Below are 20,718 nucleotides of genomic sequence, written 5' to 3' on the forward strand. Positions count from 1 at the left end.
TTGCTATTAAAGGTATCCATGGTGGTTTGAGAAGGCAATTACATATAGACTTGATTTTAGGAATTCAAAAGTTATGCAGTCATGAGTGGAGAGTAGGTTTTGAGCAGGCCCGACCTTGGGAGTTGTTTGAGAGTGTAGCCGCCAAGGCCTAAGGCTGGAAGGGGCCCAATTTTTTAATGTTGATGTTAACATATTGCTATTGAATTGGTTGATTATATTATTTCAAAATAAAATAATATTAAAAAAACAATGGTCCAGCAAATGAATTATTAACGTACCAAACTATTCAAAAAATATATATAATTAACGTACCAAAGGCTAATTGCCTTTCTTTTTCTTCTTGATTTCATGATGTCATCATTTTTGCTCTCAATTGTTTGGATTATTTAAGCTATCATCAATTTTAATTAAAATCAAATTGTAATTATTATAAAACTTAAATAGAGTATTAGAAGATCTCATTATTTTTGTATTGGATATCAGATTGCATTTTGCTTTTCTACTGCAGAATGAATAAATTAGTCTTTATACATTAGATCAAAGAGTAAATTGGTCTTTTCTGTTAAAAATTGGCATGGCTAACAAAATAATCAAATAGTAGCACCTAGTGTGCCACGTGTACAAATATACAATGACTAGTTTTTAACCGTAGAAATGCATGAAATTTTTAACAGGAGGACTGATTTACTTTTTAATCTAACATGCAAAGACTAATTTACTCATTTTTATAGTAGAGGGGACAAAATACAATCTGACTCTTAGTACAATGACATCTATGGTACTTTTACCTTTATATGATGTGTCAAAAACTATTTATTAGTTGTTTAAGGTCGATATTATAATTATGAAGAGCTCTTCTAAGATGTGATTAGATGTGTCCAGACATATCCCTGAAGAGTTGGTAGTAGAGTTACAAGAGTTTTTATTGCATTTCGACTTGAATATTATTGAAGGAATCTTTAAATGAATTTTGATGTGATTTGACAGTAGTTCACATGTTTTACATGTAAGAATCTTAATCGGAGTAGCTCATTCTTTATTTCTTGTACTAAATGAATAAAAGTTAATTTTTGCTATTAGTCTCGATATTATATATAAGTTATGGATTTATATCTTGTACTTTAATTTGGTCATTGTACTTCATAAAATTTGAGATTTCAGTCCTTATTAAATGGTAGTTGGTAAATTTATTAAGTCATATTATTTTCGAAATTTGACGTCATAAGCAGATTATCATATATGTAATGCCATGTTAGCTTAATATTTTCACATACTACTTCGAAAAAAAAATAATTAATGAGTTTAACAGTTATCTTTTGATATCTGAATTTGATAACTAAATCCATTTTGTCTTTGAACTTGAAAAATGTAATTGTGTGCCATTAAATCTAGTTGCTAAGGTACTAAAGTGGACAAAAAATTATAAGTATAAAAGTGGATATAGTTACCAAGTTTAGGGGCCAAAACTGATATTAACCCTAAAATAAATTATAGAGACAGGTCTCAATCACATCACAGACTCAACGGCTTAGATTAAATAACCGAGTTTTAAAAAATAAAAAAAACACGTCAGATATTTAAAACGACAGATGGACGGTTGAAGAAAGAAGTTCAATGATTTTGACTACTATTTTCAATGCTGAATCAGCACCAGAAAATGAACCAACAAAAACCCACGTGAGACCACGTGGCTAAGGGAAATAGGTGGGTCACATAAGAAGTGAATAAAACGGCATCGTTTCAAAACACTTTCGCAATTATAAATAAGAGCGGCTTCTGATGATCTTCATAAAACAAACACACCCCAAATATCAAAGTGTTCATCGTTTCCCCCCAGTTTCACTGCAAAATTTTTCTTCCTTTTTTTTTTAATTTTATTTTATTATAATTTATACTTCAAAATAGTGTTTGGGAGTGTTGATTGTTGAGAGAGAAAAAATGTGTGGGATATTAGCTGTTTTGGGTTGCTCCGATTCGCAGGCAAAAAGGGTCCGAGTTCTTGAACTTTCTCGCAGGCAAATAATCCTTTTTTTATTCTTCTATTTTTTGCTATTTGTTCAATTATATTCATTGTTTTACGTGATTTTGTTATAGTACGATAAATATGGTATAATGATAAATTTAGTGTTTAATATTTATACCTTTTATTAATTTGATTTTTATTTTTTGTTTTAAAAATAATCAAAACGATATTTTCTATCAAAACTGAATTAAACATTAATTTATAAGTTTTTTAATGATGTTGGTATGATAATTAACGTGAACTTCATATTAGCATATATTTATTTTATATATCACGTAAATAAATAATTTAAAATTATAAAAATATTTAAAATTCATAAAATTAAAAAATAAGGCAAGAAACAGGTTGTCATGTTTAAAATTTTAATGTTTTGGTTAAAATAATAATTTAACTCTTTTTGAAATGTTGATAATTAAATTGAGTTTTTAAAAAGATGAAGGCCAAACATAACTAAAAAGAAGAATAAAGGTCAAATTGATAGAAAATATAGATGTTAATGGCTAAATTTATTATCTTGGATTTCGATGTTGAGTTGTCGGAAATTTAATTAAAATTTTTTAAAACTTTTAAGGAGCTTAATTAAAATTTTTAAAAATTTTGTAAACATAATTAAAAATTTTAAAATTTTTGAAGGACCTAGAAAAACTAAATCTAAGATGGTTATAAGAGGAGCGGGACTAGAGGTGCTCATGGGCCGGGTGGCCCGGCTCGGCCCGGCCCGACGGCCCGCCCGAAATATGGGAGGGTTTGGATAAAAATATAGGCCCGAAATATGGGCTTGGGCAAAAAAACGAGGCCCGTTTAGAAAACGGGCAGACCTCGGCACCACTTTTTGGCTTTGCCTGCCTGACCGATATAATAAATATATTTATTTTTTAAATTTTTTTTAATTTTAAAATATTTTTAAAATACTTTTTTTAATTTTTAAAATAAATTTTTATTATTTATTAAAAAAATAGGCCGGGCCGGGCCCGATCTTATGATTTTTTCCCGGGCCAGGCCTGGGCAAAATTTTAGGCCCATATTTTGAGCCGGGCCGGGCCTAGGACCCGAGCTAAAATTTTTTATGGGTCAGCTCAAGCCTGGCCCGGCTCATGAACACCTCTAAGCAGGACGAGGTGGGTTGGATTTGACTTATTTATCTTTATTTCATGTATGTGTAGTCGTTGAACATTAAGGTCCATCAACATCGATTATATCCACGATTGTTTCACATAATTTTCGTATTATTTCACCTTACCTTTTTATTACTAAATGAGTATGATTTTTCTCATGTTTTGCGTTAGGATAATTATTCATTTCTTAACTAAATAATAGAGTAAAAGTTTTAAAAGTTACAATTTACTCAAAATTTGTATACTCTTTATATATTTAGAATTTAATCTTCATATTTTTAATTTTAGAAATTAGTCCCTCTACTTTTCAATTTAGAAATTTAAGTCTATTTGTTAACATTGTTAAAATTCTTTTATTAAATTTGCTGATGTGGGATTTTGAAATAAATAAAAACTCATTTGATATTCATGTAAAAAAAAAAGAAGCAATGTAACGGACTTGAATTTAATAAAGAATTTTAACGGTGATAACAAATCTTAAAAATTAGCATAATAATCATTTAAATTAGAATAAAGTCTTTAGACTAATTAATTATATTATAAAAATTGAGGTGCCAATTTATGTTAAAATTAAAGTATATACATTAAATTTAAGCAAACTATAAGGATCAAATTGAAATTTAACTATTCTTATAATTTAAAAATAGAAGGTTTGGAATTAAAATTTACCCATTACGCTCCCATGTCAAGAAAAAAAAATGGTGTCCATTGTGGAAGGCTTCATGTAAATAAAAAGACAGTAAGGTAGTCTTATATAGTAAGGACGAGATGAATATTATCAAATCTATTATCACTTAACTTTGTTTCACTATCGATTTCGTGGATGTTAGAAACATCCTTTTCGCTCCATGCGCGAGTTAGAGATGAGCAATTATTTACCATAATCTTCTATCCAATGTCTTAAAAAATATCGGACCGTATTATCGTGAAGTTAAAATATTTGATAAGACAAAAATTTAATAAATTTAAAATAAAAACAAAAAAAAAAGTTTTGATTTGATTTATTATTACGTAACTGATTTGATGATTATCAACGTGGGATGTAGGACCATATTCCACAATTATTTGGTGAAAAGAAAATCAATAGCAGCAATATTTATTTATTTATTATTAAAAAAAGGAAAAGCTGAAATAAATAAATAAATAAATAAATAGCCACTATTTTATTTTATTTTGATGATGTAAGTGCAGGCTGAAGCACCGTGGTCCAGACTGGAGTGGGCTGTACCAGCACGGCGACTGTTATTTGGCTCATCAACGCCTTGCCATCATCGACCCTGCCTCCGGCGACCAACCTCTCTTTAATGAAGACAAGAGTGTCGCCGTCACGGTACCCCTCTCACTTTTAATTTATTATTATTTTTATTCCCCTTTTAGGCAGACCCCTTAAAAAACGGAAAAAAACAAAGATGTTAGTATCTTATTATTAGCTTCCCAAACATTCAAGGGCCAACATTAATGATGCCTCTTTGTATTTTCGATTTGGTTTTTTTTGTAATTTACCTCTTCTTTCAAACCTTAGGTTTTAATTGCACTTGCAATTAGATCTCTTGATCGGTACAACTATCATTCGTTCGAAATTTGAGGAGATTTAAGTAAAAATATTAGACTTGAAAAATAAATTTAGATAAAAAAGTATGGACATATTTAAAATAAATTTGAGTTAATTATTTATAAATATGGGTAGATTTTGACAAAATTTTAAATCTATATTTCGTGTTGGATTGAATTTGAACCAGTATAAAATACACTAATATCATACTTAAGCTTAACCCATAAACATTTCTGCTCACAACTATCGCAATAAGCGATATTCAAAAGCTTTAATATTCAAATAGCAAGATTTGCAACTTTTCTTTTTCCTTTAAAATCCAGGTGAATGGAGAGATTTATAACCATGAAGAACTAAGGAAGAAGTTGGTGAACCACAAGTTCAGGACAGGCAGTGATTGTGATGTTATAGCCCATCTGGTAAGCTTCAAGCAAATCATATATAATAGTATCGTAAAAATATTATGGAAGTTCTTAAATCTTAGGTTAAATGTTTAATCGCATTTTATTTTTATTATTTAAAAAAATAATTAAATAAATCTTTGTACGTTATATCAAAGAGTAAAGTGATATTTTTTATAAAAAAATTTATCCATCTGTATTGTTAATGGCATGTAACGTATAAAAATCAATTTTCACAAAAGATCAATTTACTTTTTTATTTAAAGTACATAGATTAATTTACACATCTTTTAAGTAAAAAAATAAAATACAATCTAATTCTTAATACATGAACCTGGACTTATTATGTGAATTATTGGTCTAACAAAGTACTGAATTTGTTGCTTGAATATATATACACTACTATATATTATATTATACTATACTATAATATAATATAGTATGAGGAGTACGGGGAAGACTTTGTGGACATGTTGGATGGAATCTTCTCATTTGTGCTTTTGGATACTCGTGACAATAGCTATATTGTGGCTCGTGATGCTATTGGTGTCACCTCACTTTATATTGGATGGGGACTCGATGGTACACTCTTTTATCTTGTTTCCTCACTTCTGGTAAATTGTTTTTTTTTCACTAATTTCAGGTTTTCCAATTATGAATATGTATTGAATACGAGTTAGGCTTGTTTATGGGCTAAGTTTAAAACAAAATAATTTTGAGTTGAGTTTTTCTATCTCGGCTTGAATTCAAATTAAATAATAAAAATATATAAATATTAATATATATTTTTAAATATTTTATAGGGTTAATATATTATTTGATATTTAAGTTTGGTTTTAACATTCAATTTGCTACTTAAGTTTAGCTTCAAATCAAATGATATTATGTGACACAATAAATGTTTGACACGTGTACTCCAGTAAAAAAATATAGGTACGTAGTCGAGAAAAAAAAACAGCTCAGGTACCAAATTAAACATTGAAGCCAAACTTAGGTACTTATTTGGGACAAAAAAACTCAAGTATGAAATTGTAAAAGCTCAGATATCAAATTAAATATTAAAGCTAAATTTAGGTACGAAATTAAATATTAAAATCAAACTTAGATACCAAATAATACGTTAATCCTATTTTATAATACGTAAATAGTGAAAATGAGCCGTAGACTTGAGCTTGGACATGGAATTTTTTTGGAATGACTTGACCAATGGATAGGTCTAATATAAGTACTGTTATCTATTTTTCTTAAATAATTTTTATATATTTGGGATCGTACAAATATATACAAGACACGGATATTAAATTGGGTAATTAAGAGAAATTATGCATGCATGGATTTCTAGTAGGGCTAAGAAAAGAACCAATAAAATTGGAAAACTGGTTTAGATAATATTTTTTGGTTAAATTTTTATTGAAATTGATTCGGTTTCGGTTTTGGTTTAGATAATAATTGAACGTATTCGGTTAATTTAAGAAATTAATGAATCGAACCATTCCAACCCATTGAATTACGATCCGAGTCAATTCGGTCATCTTTTATTCAATTCAATTTCGATTTCAATTTAACTAAATTCATATTTCTACTCGTTATATTCAGGTTCAGTTTGGATAGCGTCAGAATTGAAAGGATTGAACGATGACTGCGAACATTTCGAAAGCTTTCCTCCTGGTCATTTATACTCGAGTAAATCTGGAGGCTTTAGGAGATGGTATAATCCACCTTGGTTTTCAGAGGTCACTCCATCGGTTCCATACGATCCTCTTGTTCTTAGACGTGCATTTGAAAATGTAAGCACAAATTTGCCCCCCCAAAACACCTTACAAATATATTATACTTTTGGGTTAAATCAGGTTTAAATTTGTCAATTATTTTTATATTGGAGTTTAAACTTTTTTTTGTCTAAGTTAATCCCTGAACTTAAATAACTGTTCTCACATTGAGACTTGAACTAGACAAATTATTCCCACTTTAAGACCATCGCCAAGTTCGGAACCTAACTTGGACTCAAAAAAAAATTCAGGTCCCAATATGAGAATAATTATCAAATTCAAGTCCCAAATAATAATTCAACCCTATATATTTTTATGTAATTTTAGCTTATGTGGGTTGCAAATGGTATATTTATAGGCTGTGATCAAGAGGTTGATGACTGATGTGCCTTTTGGAGTTCTGTTATCTGGAGGACTTGATTCATCATTGGTTGCTTCCATCACAGCTCGGTATTTGGCTGGTACCAAGGCTGCCAAACAATGGGGAAGTCAGCTCCATTCTTTCTGTGTTGGCCTAGAGGTAAATTGAACTAGTTTCTATTTTGGTCATTTAGATTTAAATTTTTTATTTTAATCAATTAGAGGAATAAATTTGTTATTATATCAATAAAAAAAATCAAGTTAACATTTTTTTGTGATTTAAAGTATGAGTGATCAAAATATTAAATTTGAAAGAATTAATGACTAAAATAGAAAATTTTAAACTTATATGACCAAAACAGAAATACACTAATAATTGGATAACTATTTGTATAATTTACTTTAAAATTTTGATATTTAAATCACATAATCTACAATCCCTTTATTTATTACGCTATCACTTTATTACTAAGTTTCAGCTTCTTTGATATAAAATTTTTTGGGTCATTTCTATTCGGGTTAATTTTGAGTTTAAAGTCATTTTAAATTTTAATAAATTTCGTGTTTAAATCATTTTGGATTTAAATATCGATTGAACGAATTTTGATTATTGATTATTATGATCATATCGAATTAAGATCAAATTTGAATTAAAATTAATGAGATTAAAATTTTGAGTTGGATTCAAAATTGATATATCTAATCTCAAAATGCTTACAGGGTTCACCAGATTTGAAGGCTGCAAGAGAGGTGGCCGACTATTTGGGCACTGTTCATCACGAGTTTCACTTCACCGTTCAAGTATTGACTAAAATCACTTTCAAAATATATTTTTAATTCAAGAAATTAAAAACAAGATTTTTAAAATTGGATTGATAGGCAGGGCTTTATCGGCTTGATCAGTTCATCCAGTTCGATTAAATAAATCGACCGATTTGATATCTCTCTTCATATCGATACCTTAATTGATTTTTGGTCCAATCGATTCAACCGATCGATTCAATCCAGTTCAAGCAACATAATTGAAATCTAATAACCCTATAACAAAGCTAAAAATAAAACTTGTCTAAAATGTAGGATGGAATTGATGCCATTGAAGATGTTATTTACCACATTGAAACCTACGATGTCACCACAATCAGAGCAAGTACTCCTATGTTTCTAATGTCACGAAAGATCAAGTCACTTGGTGTCAAAATGGTTATGTCCGGTGAAGGCTCCGACGAGATTTTTGGTGGATATTTGTATTTCCACAAAGCACCAAATAAGGATGAATTCCATCAAGAAACATGCCGGAAGGTAATTTACGTTAATTTGCCGACATATTTTCTAGCGGGTAGGGTCGGTTTTGGATTATGTCAATTCTAGTTTAAATTTTTTTTATCATTTTGAATTTAGATTATTCCGAGATAAGTTTTTTGTTTTCTTTTTTCATTGGATTTGAATCATTCAAGTTTTAGGTTAGATTTGGATTGTTTCGGGGTTGAACATTCTTGGCTTGGGATCATTTTGAGTTCGGAACATTTCGTCTGTAAGTAATTTCGTGTTTAAGCTATTCTAGGTTTGGATAAATTAAAATTTGGGTTAAATGGGTTCGAGTTGTTAACTTTTTATAATCAAACAGGTTGTGTTAAGTTCAGTTTAAGTTAATTAAGTTAGTTTTTGAATTTGGATCAAAATTGACACATCAAGTTGCAACACAATGATAAGGATGACATAATGAACGTGGTTTATTTTTAGGGATAATGTTATATTTGGCATCTATACTTTCATAAAATATCTAATTTGATACATGTACTTTGAAAATATATAATATAATATCTGAATTATCACTATGTGTTTTATTACGGTACATATACTTTCATAAAATGTCTAATGTGGCACTTGAATTATCAAAATATGCCAATAAAAATTTGACACATAGGGTGTGCTTGATTGGGTACAAAAGTGAGAGGAAAAGATTCTATCTTAATGCATAAAAACCAAATCTTCTAAATCGGAAAGATGAGAGAAGAGAAAATGAGAGAGATGTGTATGTTAGCTGAAGTTATGAATTTTCTACCTCACCAATTTTCTTTCTGATTCCATCTTAATGCTTTCCGATTTTCTTTCTATCTTACCAAGCAAAGCCGTAAAGTTTTTTGTATACCACCTTTGTGCAGATCAAAGCCCTTCACCTATATGATTGCTTGAGAGCTAACAAAGCAACGTCTGCATGGGGATTGGAGGCTCGAGTTCCATTCTTAGACAAAGAATTCATCAATGTCGCCATGGCTATAGACCCTGAATCAAAGATGGTATAAAGTGTTGAAATTGCTTGATTTATTGTTCATCAACGGCTGATATTTAAAGTCTTATCAACATTGTTTCTCGTGTTTTCATGAATCAGATTAATAAGGATGAAGGACGCATTGAGAAATGGGTTCTTAGAAGAGCCTTTGATGATGAAAACCATCCCTATTTGCCGAAGGTGAAGTAACATTAACTTTTTTTCCTTGATAAACTTGTCAATTTTAGCTTGATTTTGAAAATTCAATTCTAAAATCTCGATTCTACTCAATTTGATTATGAAAAGTTAAACAATCCAGACTTGAATTGACTCGATCTTGAAATTGATCTAAACTTAAACAAGTAATCTGAAATTATTTAAACGCGATCAAAGCTCGAAATAATTGCCAATGACGTCTTGGGATCTTGATGGCTTAGGCTCGACTCTTGCCTGGTGTAAAATATAATGTTTTTAGAATCAAATCAGACATGTGTGAGCCCTCTCTAAAATTATTCTGGTTTGATTTTAGTTTAATTGCACTTTGTACTGCTTGATTTTGACTATAGTTGATTCGGATATGTATTATTCGTAATTGTATTTGTAAATTTCAAAATAAAAAACCTAAAATGATTCAAATCCGTAATAACCCGACCTTCAAACTTGAATGATCTGAACCCAAAATTTCCCAACTTAAAACCAAACTAACATGGTCTTGTTTGATGACTTGTGCAGCATATCTTATACAGGCAGAAAGAACAATTCAGTGATGGCGTTGGTTATAGTTGGATCGATGGTCTCAAAGCTCATGCTGCTGCACATGTAAATTAATCAAATAATTAGGCTGCCACGAAGATTAATCGATTCATTGATTGATTCTGTACCGTATGATTTTCAGGTGGCCGATAAGATGATGCTTAATGCTTCAAACATCTTCCCTCACAACACTCCGACCACGAAAGAAGCATACTATTATAGGATGATCTTCGAAAGGTTCTTCCCTCAGGTGATTACCGTTAAAAATATGTTACTAGGATTTGAATACAAGATTCGGTTTTTTGGTAAAAATATATATATTGCATTTTATTCTCTCTACTAAAAAAAGATAAATTAGTCATTGTATATTATATTAAAGAGTAAATTAGTTATTCTGTTAAAAATTTCAACTATTAAAAATTGGTCCCTGCATACCAACATAAGGTATGCGTAACACGTCACATGTTACTATCTGGTTATTCCAACAACAACGCTAGCTTTTAATAGTATAAATAAGTTTAATAGCATTGTCCAATTTGCTATTTGAACTAACTCCTAGAACAGAGACCTTTATAATACCTTTACCTCGAATTTTTCCTTAGTCAAGATGATCATTATATTTGCTTGTTTTACTAGAACTCGGCACGATTGACCGTCCCGGGAGGAGCAAGTGTAGCATGCAGCACGGCCAAAGCTGTCGAATGGGATGCCACTTGGAAGAACAACCTTGACCCGTCGGGCAGAGCAGCACTTGGAGTGCATCTCTCGGCTTACGACGCGGAGACACCTTTCGATAACAAGCCGTCCAAGATTGTTGAGTCAATACCGTTGATGATGGAGATTCCTGGAGTTGCCATACATGGTTAAGTGCCATGAAAATTGAAGCAAAATGTGTGAAATTTAATGATTGATTAGTATAATTTGTGCCATATTATCCATGGAACTTCAGTATGCTATAATGTAAAATATAGGTAATATATAAAACCACTATATATATATGTATGCATGTATGTATGGAAGGATGGATGGATGGATGTATATTGTGATCGTTTGATCATTGTTTTGTTATATTTAGTTGTTGTTTATGTTATTAAAGTTCGTAATCATATTTTGAAATGGAAATATTCCCTTTGGTTTTTATTATGTTTCAAAATTGTGTTCCAATCAATTTAAATTTATAGGTAATTATATTATCAGTGTCACCTTCCCATTCGATATTTAACGATAATTAATAGAAATAGATAATAAAAAATTCAATTAGTTGAGTGAACAATTTTAAAAACATTATAGTTGAGTGGTCAAAAAAGAAAATAGTTTATAGTTGGGTGTCAAGAATACCGATTCGCAACCCCTGCCTAAGCGAGCTAGGGAGTCTCGAAGTACTTGGAAATCGATTCCATTGAATGTCGAATCTAAGAAATATCAAGTTAAATAACTGTCAATATCTATTGGCAACCTTGAGAAGTCGAAAAAGGACGGGAGTATTCCAAATTGTGAACTTTGTGGAAGAAAACACAGAAGTGAGTGCTGGAAGAAAACAGGCGCATGTTTCCAACGCGGATCATTAGAGCATATTGCTTGGAATTGTTTGAGAAATGTTAATGATATTCTTGCAGCTACCTAGAGATCCTACTCCTACAGCTGGAGGTTGGAGAATTGACCATGGTGGTTCAGTTACAAAGGGTAGTCAGCAAAGAGAAATTGATTCAGTAGTACATCTTCCCCATCACATTTCAGGTAAATTTCGAAGACGAAATTTCTTAAGTGGGAAGGGGAGGGGAATTGTAACGACCCAAAAACCAGTGGTGTTGAAAATTACTGTTTCAAGACCTCGTTTTTGTAAACCGAGTTTGTAAATATTAAATAGAGATACATAGTTAGTGAATAGATAAATTAAAATTCAGCTAAATAATTTAGCCAAAATTGTGGTTAATTAAGACTTAAAGACTAAATTGTAAAAGTTTAATCGCTATAGATTTTTAATTAGAATAAGGTTTAGACACTTAAATAACAATTATTCAAGGGACCAAAATGGCTAATAAACCACTATTGAATAGTTGATAGTGGATAATGATTTTGGATGTCATTAATTAGCTAATGCAATTAAGTCTTTTTAATATAATTTTATAAATTTGAGGTCATGAGAGTTTAATTTAACTAGTCCATGTATCAATTTGTAAAATTTTTAAAGTTTTTGAAAGTTACCATTGTTGAGTATGGAATGAAATTGGTGTGAAATTGTCATAAATTAAGCTTAGCATATGAAAAAGATTAAATTGTAAAGCTTAGTTGTTAGTTTCATACATTAGGGATCAAATCGAATAAAATGTAAAGTTGTCAAGAGTTGTTGGTAGAGATAGAAAATAGAGGGCCCCTAATGATTTTTGGTGGAATTGAATTTTAATCCGAGTCTCTGAATTAAAAGTTATGTTTGACCCGATTTTAGGGGCTAAATTGAATAAATTACAAAACATGTATGACTTTAAAATTTAACATAATTTGGTATGGAATTTGATACTATATCATTATTGAATTATTATTTGTAGCTAAAGACAACGCACGACCATCGAGAGAGAAAAGGAAAAACGAAAGCCAACGACGAGTAACCCGAGCTTTTGGTTTGTATCTATATGACTCAAAATCAATCTAATTATTGCATGTTCATGACATTTTGCATTATATAATATTGAGATAAGTTGTTAATAATTATTGAGTTGAAATGTTATGGTTGAAATCGAATATCAAGATAGAGACTAAATAAAATAAAATAAAAATTTGTATGACTTAACTTATATAGTAAATCTGTATGAAATTGAGCTGAATTATGATATATTATATGATGAAATCATTATTTTGATGTTAAATTGAGAATGATAGGATGTGAATTAAGTTATGTGATGAAATTAAAAATTAGTTATTCTATTAACTGTATAAGTTATATTTCGGTTTAATCGATGGTACATTTACGTATCAATATATTTATTTCGGTTTAGCTGATGATGCACTTACGTACCATTATAATTACGTCCGGCAATCTAATAATCTACTTATTAGCCGGTATATTTACTTCGATACATGCACTTACATACAACATAATTGATCGATTTATCGAATGATGCACCATATCATACTTGGTGTAGTTTGCCCTGACTTAGCCATTTGGCTTTTGGTTAAAAAAGAAAAAGAAGCCGAAAACCTTGACAAGAAATCATACCTTTGACCATCACTTTCATCTACGATGGCAATCATACCTTGACAAGAAATCCGACTTGCTTATTACGTAAATGAAAACTTTATTAAACCCTTTGTGTTCTGTTTCAAATCCAAAGCTTTCTCATTTCTCTGCTATCAGATTCTCACGCCAGTCGCCATAGCCAGAGCTCTGCTATCCCTTCTCAGGTTTTAATCTGTCTATTTCTTGCTTTGTCAATTTTTTGTTTTCTGCTTCCTATTTGTGTTCATAATTTTTAGCTCAAGGTTTCAGTTAAAAAAAAAACACAAATAAGGGTTTCGTTTTTCCTTTTTCTGGGTCTTCTTTTCTCAATATTTGCTCTGTAAAAGATTTTTGTTGACATTATGGGTTTTTCTTTTTATATAAAAATTATTATTATGTTATAATTAGCGTTGTATTTTTGGTTATATTTATGCATGCATGTATGTAGGGTATGTAATGTATGGCATGGTATGTAGTTTTGTATGTATGTATGTATGTATGTATGCATGCATGTATGTGTGTATGTAGGGTATGTTATGTACGTATGTAAATAAGGTAATTTTGTGTTTTTTGTTTCAGTTACTTGAACAAGCTAGGAACGATTTGCAGCAGTCATGGCCAAGCATCACCCCGATTTGATCATGTGCCGGAAGCAGCCCGGTATTGCGATAGGACGACTGTGCGAGAAACATGATGGAAAATGCGTAGTTTGCGACTCCCTCGTTCATCCTTGCACGCTTGTTGGGGTCTGCGATGAATGCAACTATGGCTCGTTTCAAAGTAAGTGTGTTATCTGTGGAGGTGTAGGAATATCCGATGCATATTACTGTAAAGAGTGTACACAACTAGAAAAAGACCGAGATGGTTGTCCCAAAATCGTTAACCTCGAGAGTGCTAAAACCGACTTGTACTACGAGCGTAAGAAATATGGTTTTAAGAAACGATGATTGCTGCATAACTTGTTGGGATTAGGTAGCTTGGAACTGCATATCGAGCCTTTGGGTTTCGACTTTGTTGTATGTTAGATGATGGTATCTCGAGTACGATGGCCGGATTAACATATATATATATATATATCTGCTATGCAAACAATTTGTCTTATTGTTTATGGAGTTAGATTCAATGAGTTGCATTCTTTTATTTGATATGTGTTCATAGTCTTGCATCTATATGTCAATGGGAGATAAAAGTACCGTAGACATCATTATGCTAGAAGTCAGATTACCTTTTGCCATCTCCATTTAAAAAATGAGTAAATTAATTTCTATATGTTAAATCAAAGAGTAAATCGGTCTTTTTGTTAAAAATGTCATTAATTTGTATAGTTAAAAACTGGCGTGATTGAGGGAATAAACAAATAGTGACAGGTTGTGTGTCACATGTATCTCAGGAGACAATTTTTAACAATAGAAATGGATGAAATTTTTATCAGAAAGACCAGTTTGCTCTTTAATCTAATGTATAGAGACTAATTTGTATATTTTTCAAGTAGAGGGGGAAAATGTAATTTGACTACTAGTACTTACTTTCCATGGGATAATTGTTTTTAGTGAAAGGCTTATAGATATTCAAGTGTTGAACCTATTGGATTATATCTTTTACGAGTTATTACATGAACCAATTGTACTAAATCGGTAAATCCTCGATCATATATAGTCCAATGTGAAAGTAGCTCTCTTTTATTCCATTGGGTATTAATTAAGGATGGCAAAACCCTCCCCAGTGGGAAACTTTTTTAGTGAATGTGAGGCTATGCAGGGATGATATATTTTTGGATAATGGGTACGAAACAATTATGGTAAATACTTGCTCTGTCCCACCCGTTATATGAAATTACCATTTTATAATTATATATAACTATTAAAAGGTTAAAATGTGTTATGAAAAAGAATTATGTCATTTTTTCCAGTAAATTTTGATATTCGACATTTATATCTGAGCCCAAATAATACAATTTAAAAAGTGTATGGTGTCTAGTAAAACTATCATGCGTCACATTTTAATTGGATGATATCATCTTGTGGGGTGAAATGAAATGAAACTAATAGTTTAAGTATCGTTTTAATAAAAAATTATTACAATTTTAATTAAGATTTTAAAATTTACCATAAAAATATAATATATATTTTTGAAGTAAGGAAACATATATTAGATGTCATGATAATCTGATTAAATAATGGCAACACTATGAATAGTAAAAAATAATAATATATTGTTGATTTAGTCTTAGCTCGATTGGCATGGGTATTATTGTCAATGAGGATGTAGATTTAAATGCGTTGAAGCGCATTATCCTCGCATTTATGAGTCGGGGAGGGATTATAAATAGTTCTAGACATTTTGCATTCTCAAAAAAATAGATATAATAAAAACAGATTATTTAAATAATAATAATAATAAATTAACTCCAATGTTTATCAACTTCTTTAATAAGCACTCTATCGTATTAATTAGAATAATATAATTATGAAACTTTAATCTTAATTAATTGGTTCGTGCAATAAACTTGAATCCTTAATTAATAATAAAGAAAACATTAATAAATCGTCGATTGAGTTTTAGTTTAATTGGTATAGGTATTATTATCAATACAAGAAAACGTAAATTCGAGTGAGCTATTAATATAAAATGATGGATTATGATATATTTTTTTGGGTTTAAGCGATAATACACATTACTTCGATTTATCCATGCACAATATAATATTCTACTTTCCCCTAACTTAGCAATTTGATTTTTGGTAAATAAAAGAAAAGCTCGAAAACCTTGACAAGATATCATATCTTTGACCATCACTTTCATCTACGACGGCTTAGCAACTATATAAAAACTCTATTAAACCCTTTGTGTTCTGTTTCAAATCCAGCGCTTTCTCATTTCTCTGCTATCAGATTCTCAGGCCAATCGCCATAGCCAGAGCTTTGCTATCCCTTCTCAGGTTTTAATCTTTTTATTTCTTGCTTTGTCAACTTTTTGTTTTCTGCTTCCTATTTGTGTTCATAATTTTTAGCTCAAGGTTGCAGTTCAAAAAAAATTATCAAATAAGGGTTTCTTTTTTTCCTTTTTCTGGGTTTTCTTTTCTCCATATTTGCTCTGTAAAAGATTTTCTTTTTGACATTATGGTTTTTCTTTTTATATAAAAAAATGATTATCATGTTATAATTAGCATTGTTTTTTTAGTTAATTATTCACTTCTTTTAATTTATTTTGAATTAGTTATGTCTTTCATTTTGTGATGTTGGGTTCTTTTAATTCATCTTTGATTCTTGATAATGTTGCTTGCCATTGTCTGATTATATTTATGCATGCATGTATGTATGTGTATGTAGGGTATGTACGCATGCATGCATGTATGTGTGTCTGTGTGTATGTAGGGTATGGTATGTTATGTACGTATTTGTGTTTTTTTGTTTCAGTTACTTGAACAAGCTAGGAACGATTTGCAGCAGTCATGGCCAAGCATCACCCCGATTTGATCATGTGCCGGAAGCAGCCCGGTATTGCGATAGGACGACTGTGCGAGAAACATGATGGAAAATGCGTAGTTTGCGACTCCCACGTTCATCCTTGCACGCTTGTTCGGGTCTGCGATGAATGCAGCTATGGCTCGTTTCAAAGTAAGTGTGTTATCTGTGGAGGTGTAGGAATATCCGATGCATATTACTGTAAAGAGTGTACACAACTAGAAAAAGACCGAGATGGTTGTCCCAAAATCGTTAACCTCGGGAGTGCTAAAACCGACGTGTACTACGAGCGTAAGAAATATGATTTTAAGAAACGATGATTGCTGCATAACTTGTTGGGATTAGGTAGCTTGGAACTGCGCATATCGAGCCTTTGGGTTTCGACTTTGTTGTATGTTGGATGATGTTATCTCGAGTACGATGGCCCGGATTTACATACATATCTGCTATGCAAACAATTTGTCTTATTGTTTATGGAGTTAGATTCAATGAGTTGCATTCTTTTATTTGATATGTGTTCATAGTCTTGCATCTATATGTCAATGGGAGATAAAAGTACCATAGACATCCCTAGAAGTCAGATTGTCTTTTGTCGTCTCTATTCAAGAAATGAGTAAATTAGTTTCTATACGTTAAATCAAAGAATAAATCAATCTTTTTTGTTAAAATTTTCATCAATTTGCCTTGTTAAAACTCGCGTTGTTGAGGGAATAATTGTAACAGTCCAATTTTCAGTGGTGTCGGAAACAGTGATTTAAGACCACTAAATCCGATGAGTGAGTTCAAAAAATTTTATTATTTAGTAATTATGATTTAAATGTGATTTTAGAAAGATTTGTGAAATAGTGATTTGAGTTTAGAAGGAATTATTAGGTTAATTGGTTTTGAAAATGGGGTATCGAGACCTCAATTTTATAAATCAAGCCGTAAATATTTTTATAAATATTTACGGAGTGTTATTAAGTTAGTATTAAAGTTTCGTCAGAAAATTTTAACGTTTTGATAGTTAATTAAATAAGAATGACTAAATTGAAAATGGTGTAAAACTTGTTAATTAAAGAAATAGTGATTAAATAGCTTAAGTGGTGAATAAGGAAGGACCAAAAAGGCAATTAGACACTTATTAGAAGGCTGAAACGGCATGTGCAGAGAAAAATCTTGAAATTGGATGAATTAGGGGCAAAAAGATCGTTTGGGAATTAAGGTAAAAATTAAAACAAAGACTAAATTGAAAATGTAGACATTTCTTCATCAATCTTCAGCCAAAAGCACCATAGAAGAGTCCCTCAAAAGCTGATTTTTCATATTTTTACACCATATCAAGAGCTCGTAGATCAACGGGAAAAAGAGAAATTAGTCGAGTAGTCTCTGAACTAGTACCAATTTTACAATCCAACCCAGGTAAGTTCATATGGTTAAAATTTCATAATTATTTGTTAATTTAGGAATGGTATAATATATTTATTCATATTTTGTTGTTGAAATTAAGATTATTGTAAAAGTATGAAAATTGAATTAAATGTCTAAAATGAATAGAACGCAGGATTGAGTACGATCGTTCCGTGGCAAAGAATGAATTGATGGATAAGACCATGGTTGGACCATGGCAATATTTAAATGTAAGATCATAGCTGGGCTATGGCATTTTAATGAAAAGACCATAACTGGGTTATGGCACCTTGAATGTAAGACCATGGTTGGACCATGGCAGTATATATATACATGTGTAAGACCATAGCTGGGCTACGGCATTCTGATGATAAGACCATAACTGAGTTATTGCACTACAAATGTAAGACCATGGTAGGGCAGGGCCATGACAAAGTATTTGTAAGACCATAGTTGGACTATGGCACAAAAAGAATGATGTACTCATACTCGTAAGTTGTTCTTCGATTCAGTAAGAAATGGTAAAAGACTTATGTGGTTGAATTGAAAGATTTATAGAGTATTATTGATATTGATCTGAAGGAAGTGTGTTTATTGATTGTATTGTATTTGACAGGAAAAATGTATGATTTATTTACAATTTAATTTATTATATTAAGTTCGGTAAGATCAATGTTTAACCTATTGAACTTACTAAGCTTCATTAAGCTTACTCGTGTTGTTTAATGTTTTTGTAGATTAATGTGTAATCGGGAGATCGGATCAACACATTAAGTTACACTATCCAGTTTAATCCAGTGGTTTTTGCAACGTAAATTTTGGTTTATATGGCATGTATAGGGTTGGTTCGGCGATGAAATAGTTTGAATTGTGGTTGTGAATCTTAAATGTTTGTATGTATGTAAATTAGTAGTAGAATTTGATAAATCAATTAAATGAGTTAAATAGGTAAGTATAAGTAATTGAAATATTTATGATGTTATGTCATGTTGAGAACATGTTTTAGCTTGTATTGATTGCTTGGTTGGGATATATTGGTGTATGTGAATGTTGAGTGCAGATTAATGTTAAAATGGGTGAGAAAAGTGGCCTTAAAATGACATATTTTCGCCCACACAGGCAGAGACACGGGCGTGTGTCTCAGCCGTGTGTGACACACAGCTTGACACATGGGCGTGTGGTCTGGCCATGTATCCCCTGCACCTTGAAATTTCAAAATAGAATACCCAGGTTTTTACACACGGCCTAGCACACGAGCGTGTGGCTTTGGCCTGACCCCTGCACCCTTCACACAGCCTATCACACAGGCGTGTGGATGGCCGTGTGACTCAAGCCAGAGAGTTAAACGGGTGTAGACATGGGCTAGAACACGACCGTGTGCCTCACATTGAATGCCCACACGGCCTAAGACATGGGGGTGTCATTTGGTCGTGTGAGTCACATGGTCAACCACTTCTAAGGTGTATATTGGGCCTCGAGGGCCTATATAAGGGTCAATATGAGTGTTTTATGATTGGTTATTGATGTGTATATTAAATATTGTGAAACGTTAGTATTTAATTAGTAAAGTTCAGTAATACTCTGTAACCCATTCCCGGCGACGGATAAGGGTTAGGGGTGTTACAATAATCAAATAGTGACACGTCATGTACCACATGTATCTCAGGGCGCAATTTCTAACAATAGAAATGAATGAAATTTTTATCAGAAGGGCCAGTTTACTCTTTAATCTAATGAATAAGAGCTAATTTATATATTTTTTAAGTAGATGGGGGGACATGTAATTTGACTACTAGTAGTGTTGAACCTATTGGACCGTATCTTTTACGAGTTATCACATGAACTAATTGTACTAAATCAGTAAATCCTCGATCTATATAGTCCAATGTGAAAGTAGCTCTCTTTTATTCCATTGAGTCTTAAGGATGGCAAAATCCCCATCGTTCAATGGATTCCAAATCAATCCGCTTTGAAAAGAGTGGATATTTTTTTAAAGAATGTGAGGCTATGCGGGGATAATTTATTTTTGGATAATGTGTACGGAGCGATTAATGGTAAATATTTGCTCCATCCCACCCGTTATATGAAATTACTAGAGGTGCTCATGGGCCGGGTCGGGCCGGGTCCATAAAAAAATTTAGCCCGGCCCAAAATATGGGCCTAAGATTTTGCCCAGGCCCGGCCTGGGAAAAAAATCATAAGCCCGGGCTCGACCCGGCCCGGCCCATTTTTATTTTAAAATTTTAAAAATTAAAAAGTATTTTAAAATATTTTAAAATATTTTAAAATTAAAAAATTAAAAAGTATTTTAAAAATATTTTAAAATTTTAAAAAAATAAAAAGTATGTAAAAATATTTTAAAATTAAAAATAAATATATTTATTAAATCGGGTCGGTGGGCCAGGCAGG

At 31.4% G+C, this 20,718-nt stretch overlaps 3 protein-coding genes across 6 annotated transcripts; all 3 read left to right on the plus strand.

Annotated features, from left to right (window-relative positions):
- The first annotated feature begins 1,780 nt into the window (after positions 1 to 1,780).
- On the plus strand, positions 1,781 to 11,382 carry LOC105782069 (asparagine synthetase [glutamine-hydrolyzing] 1). The gene is made up of 13 exons (XM_012606550.2): positions 1,781 to 2,015; positions 4,330 to 4,468; positions 5,014 to 5,109; positions 5,532 to 5,673; positions 6,688 to 6,878; positions 7,219 to 7,380; positions 7,941 to 8,021; positions 8,298 to 8,519; positions 9,383 to 9,517; positions 9,610 to 9,690; positions 10,222 to 10,308; positions 10,385 to 10,492; positions 10,879 to 11,382. The coding sequence occupies exons 1-13, from the start codon at positions 1,939 to 1,941 to the stop codon at positions 11,107 to 11,109; spliced, it is 1,752 nt and encodes a 583-aa protein (XP_012462004.1). The 5' UTR covers positions 1,781 to 1,938; the 3' UTR covers positions 11,110 to 11,382.
- A 2,170-nt stretch (positions 11,383 to 13,552) lies between these two features.
- On the plus strand, positions 13,553 to 15,087 carry LOC105782078 (PHD finger-like domain-containing protein 5A). Its single transcript, XM_012606562.2, has 2 exons — positions 13,553 to 13,641; positions 14,036 to 15,087. The coding sequence occupies exon 2, from the start codon at positions 14,071 to 14,073 to the stop codon at positions 14,401 to 14,403; it is 333 nt and encodes a 110-aa protein (XP_012462016.1). The 5' UTR covers positions 13,553 to 13,641; positions 14,036 to 14,070; the 3' UTR covers positions 14,404 to 15,087.
- On the plus strand, positions 13,553 to 17,536 carry LOC105782077 (PHD finger-like domain-containing protein 5A). Of its 4 annotated transcripts, none has more exons than XM_052626849.1 (3): positions 14,101 to 14,236; positions 16,348 to 16,394; positions 16,873 to 17,536. In XM_052626849.1, the coding sequence occupies exon 3, from the start codon at positions 16,908 to 16,910 to the stop codon at positions 17,238 to 17,240; it is 333 nt and encodes a 110-aa protein (XP_052482809.1). In that variant the 5' UTR covers positions 14,101 to 14,236; positions 16,348 to 16,394; positions 16,873 to 16,907; the 3' UTR covers positions 17,241 to 17,536. The 4 variants fall into 4 exon arrangements, with proteins under 4 accessions (XP_052482810.1, XP_052482811.1, XP_052482809.1 ...); XM_012606561.2 differs by having other exon boundaries at positions 14,103 to 14,236; positions 16,323 to 16,394; XM_052626850.1 differs by lacking the exons at positions 14,101 to 14,236; positions 16,348 to 16,394 and adding an exon at positions 13,553 to 13,641.
- The last annotated feature ends 3,182 nt before the right edge of the window (positions 17,537 to 20,718 follow it).

This window comes from Gossypium raimondii, chromosome 13, assembly GCF_025698545.1.
Source record: "Gossypium raimondii isolate GPD5lz chromosome 13, ASM2569854v1, whole genome shotgun sequence".
NCBI classification, from domain to species: Eukaryota; Viridiplantae; Streptophyta; class Magnoliopsida; order Malvales; family Malvaceae; genus Gossypium; species Gossypium raimondii.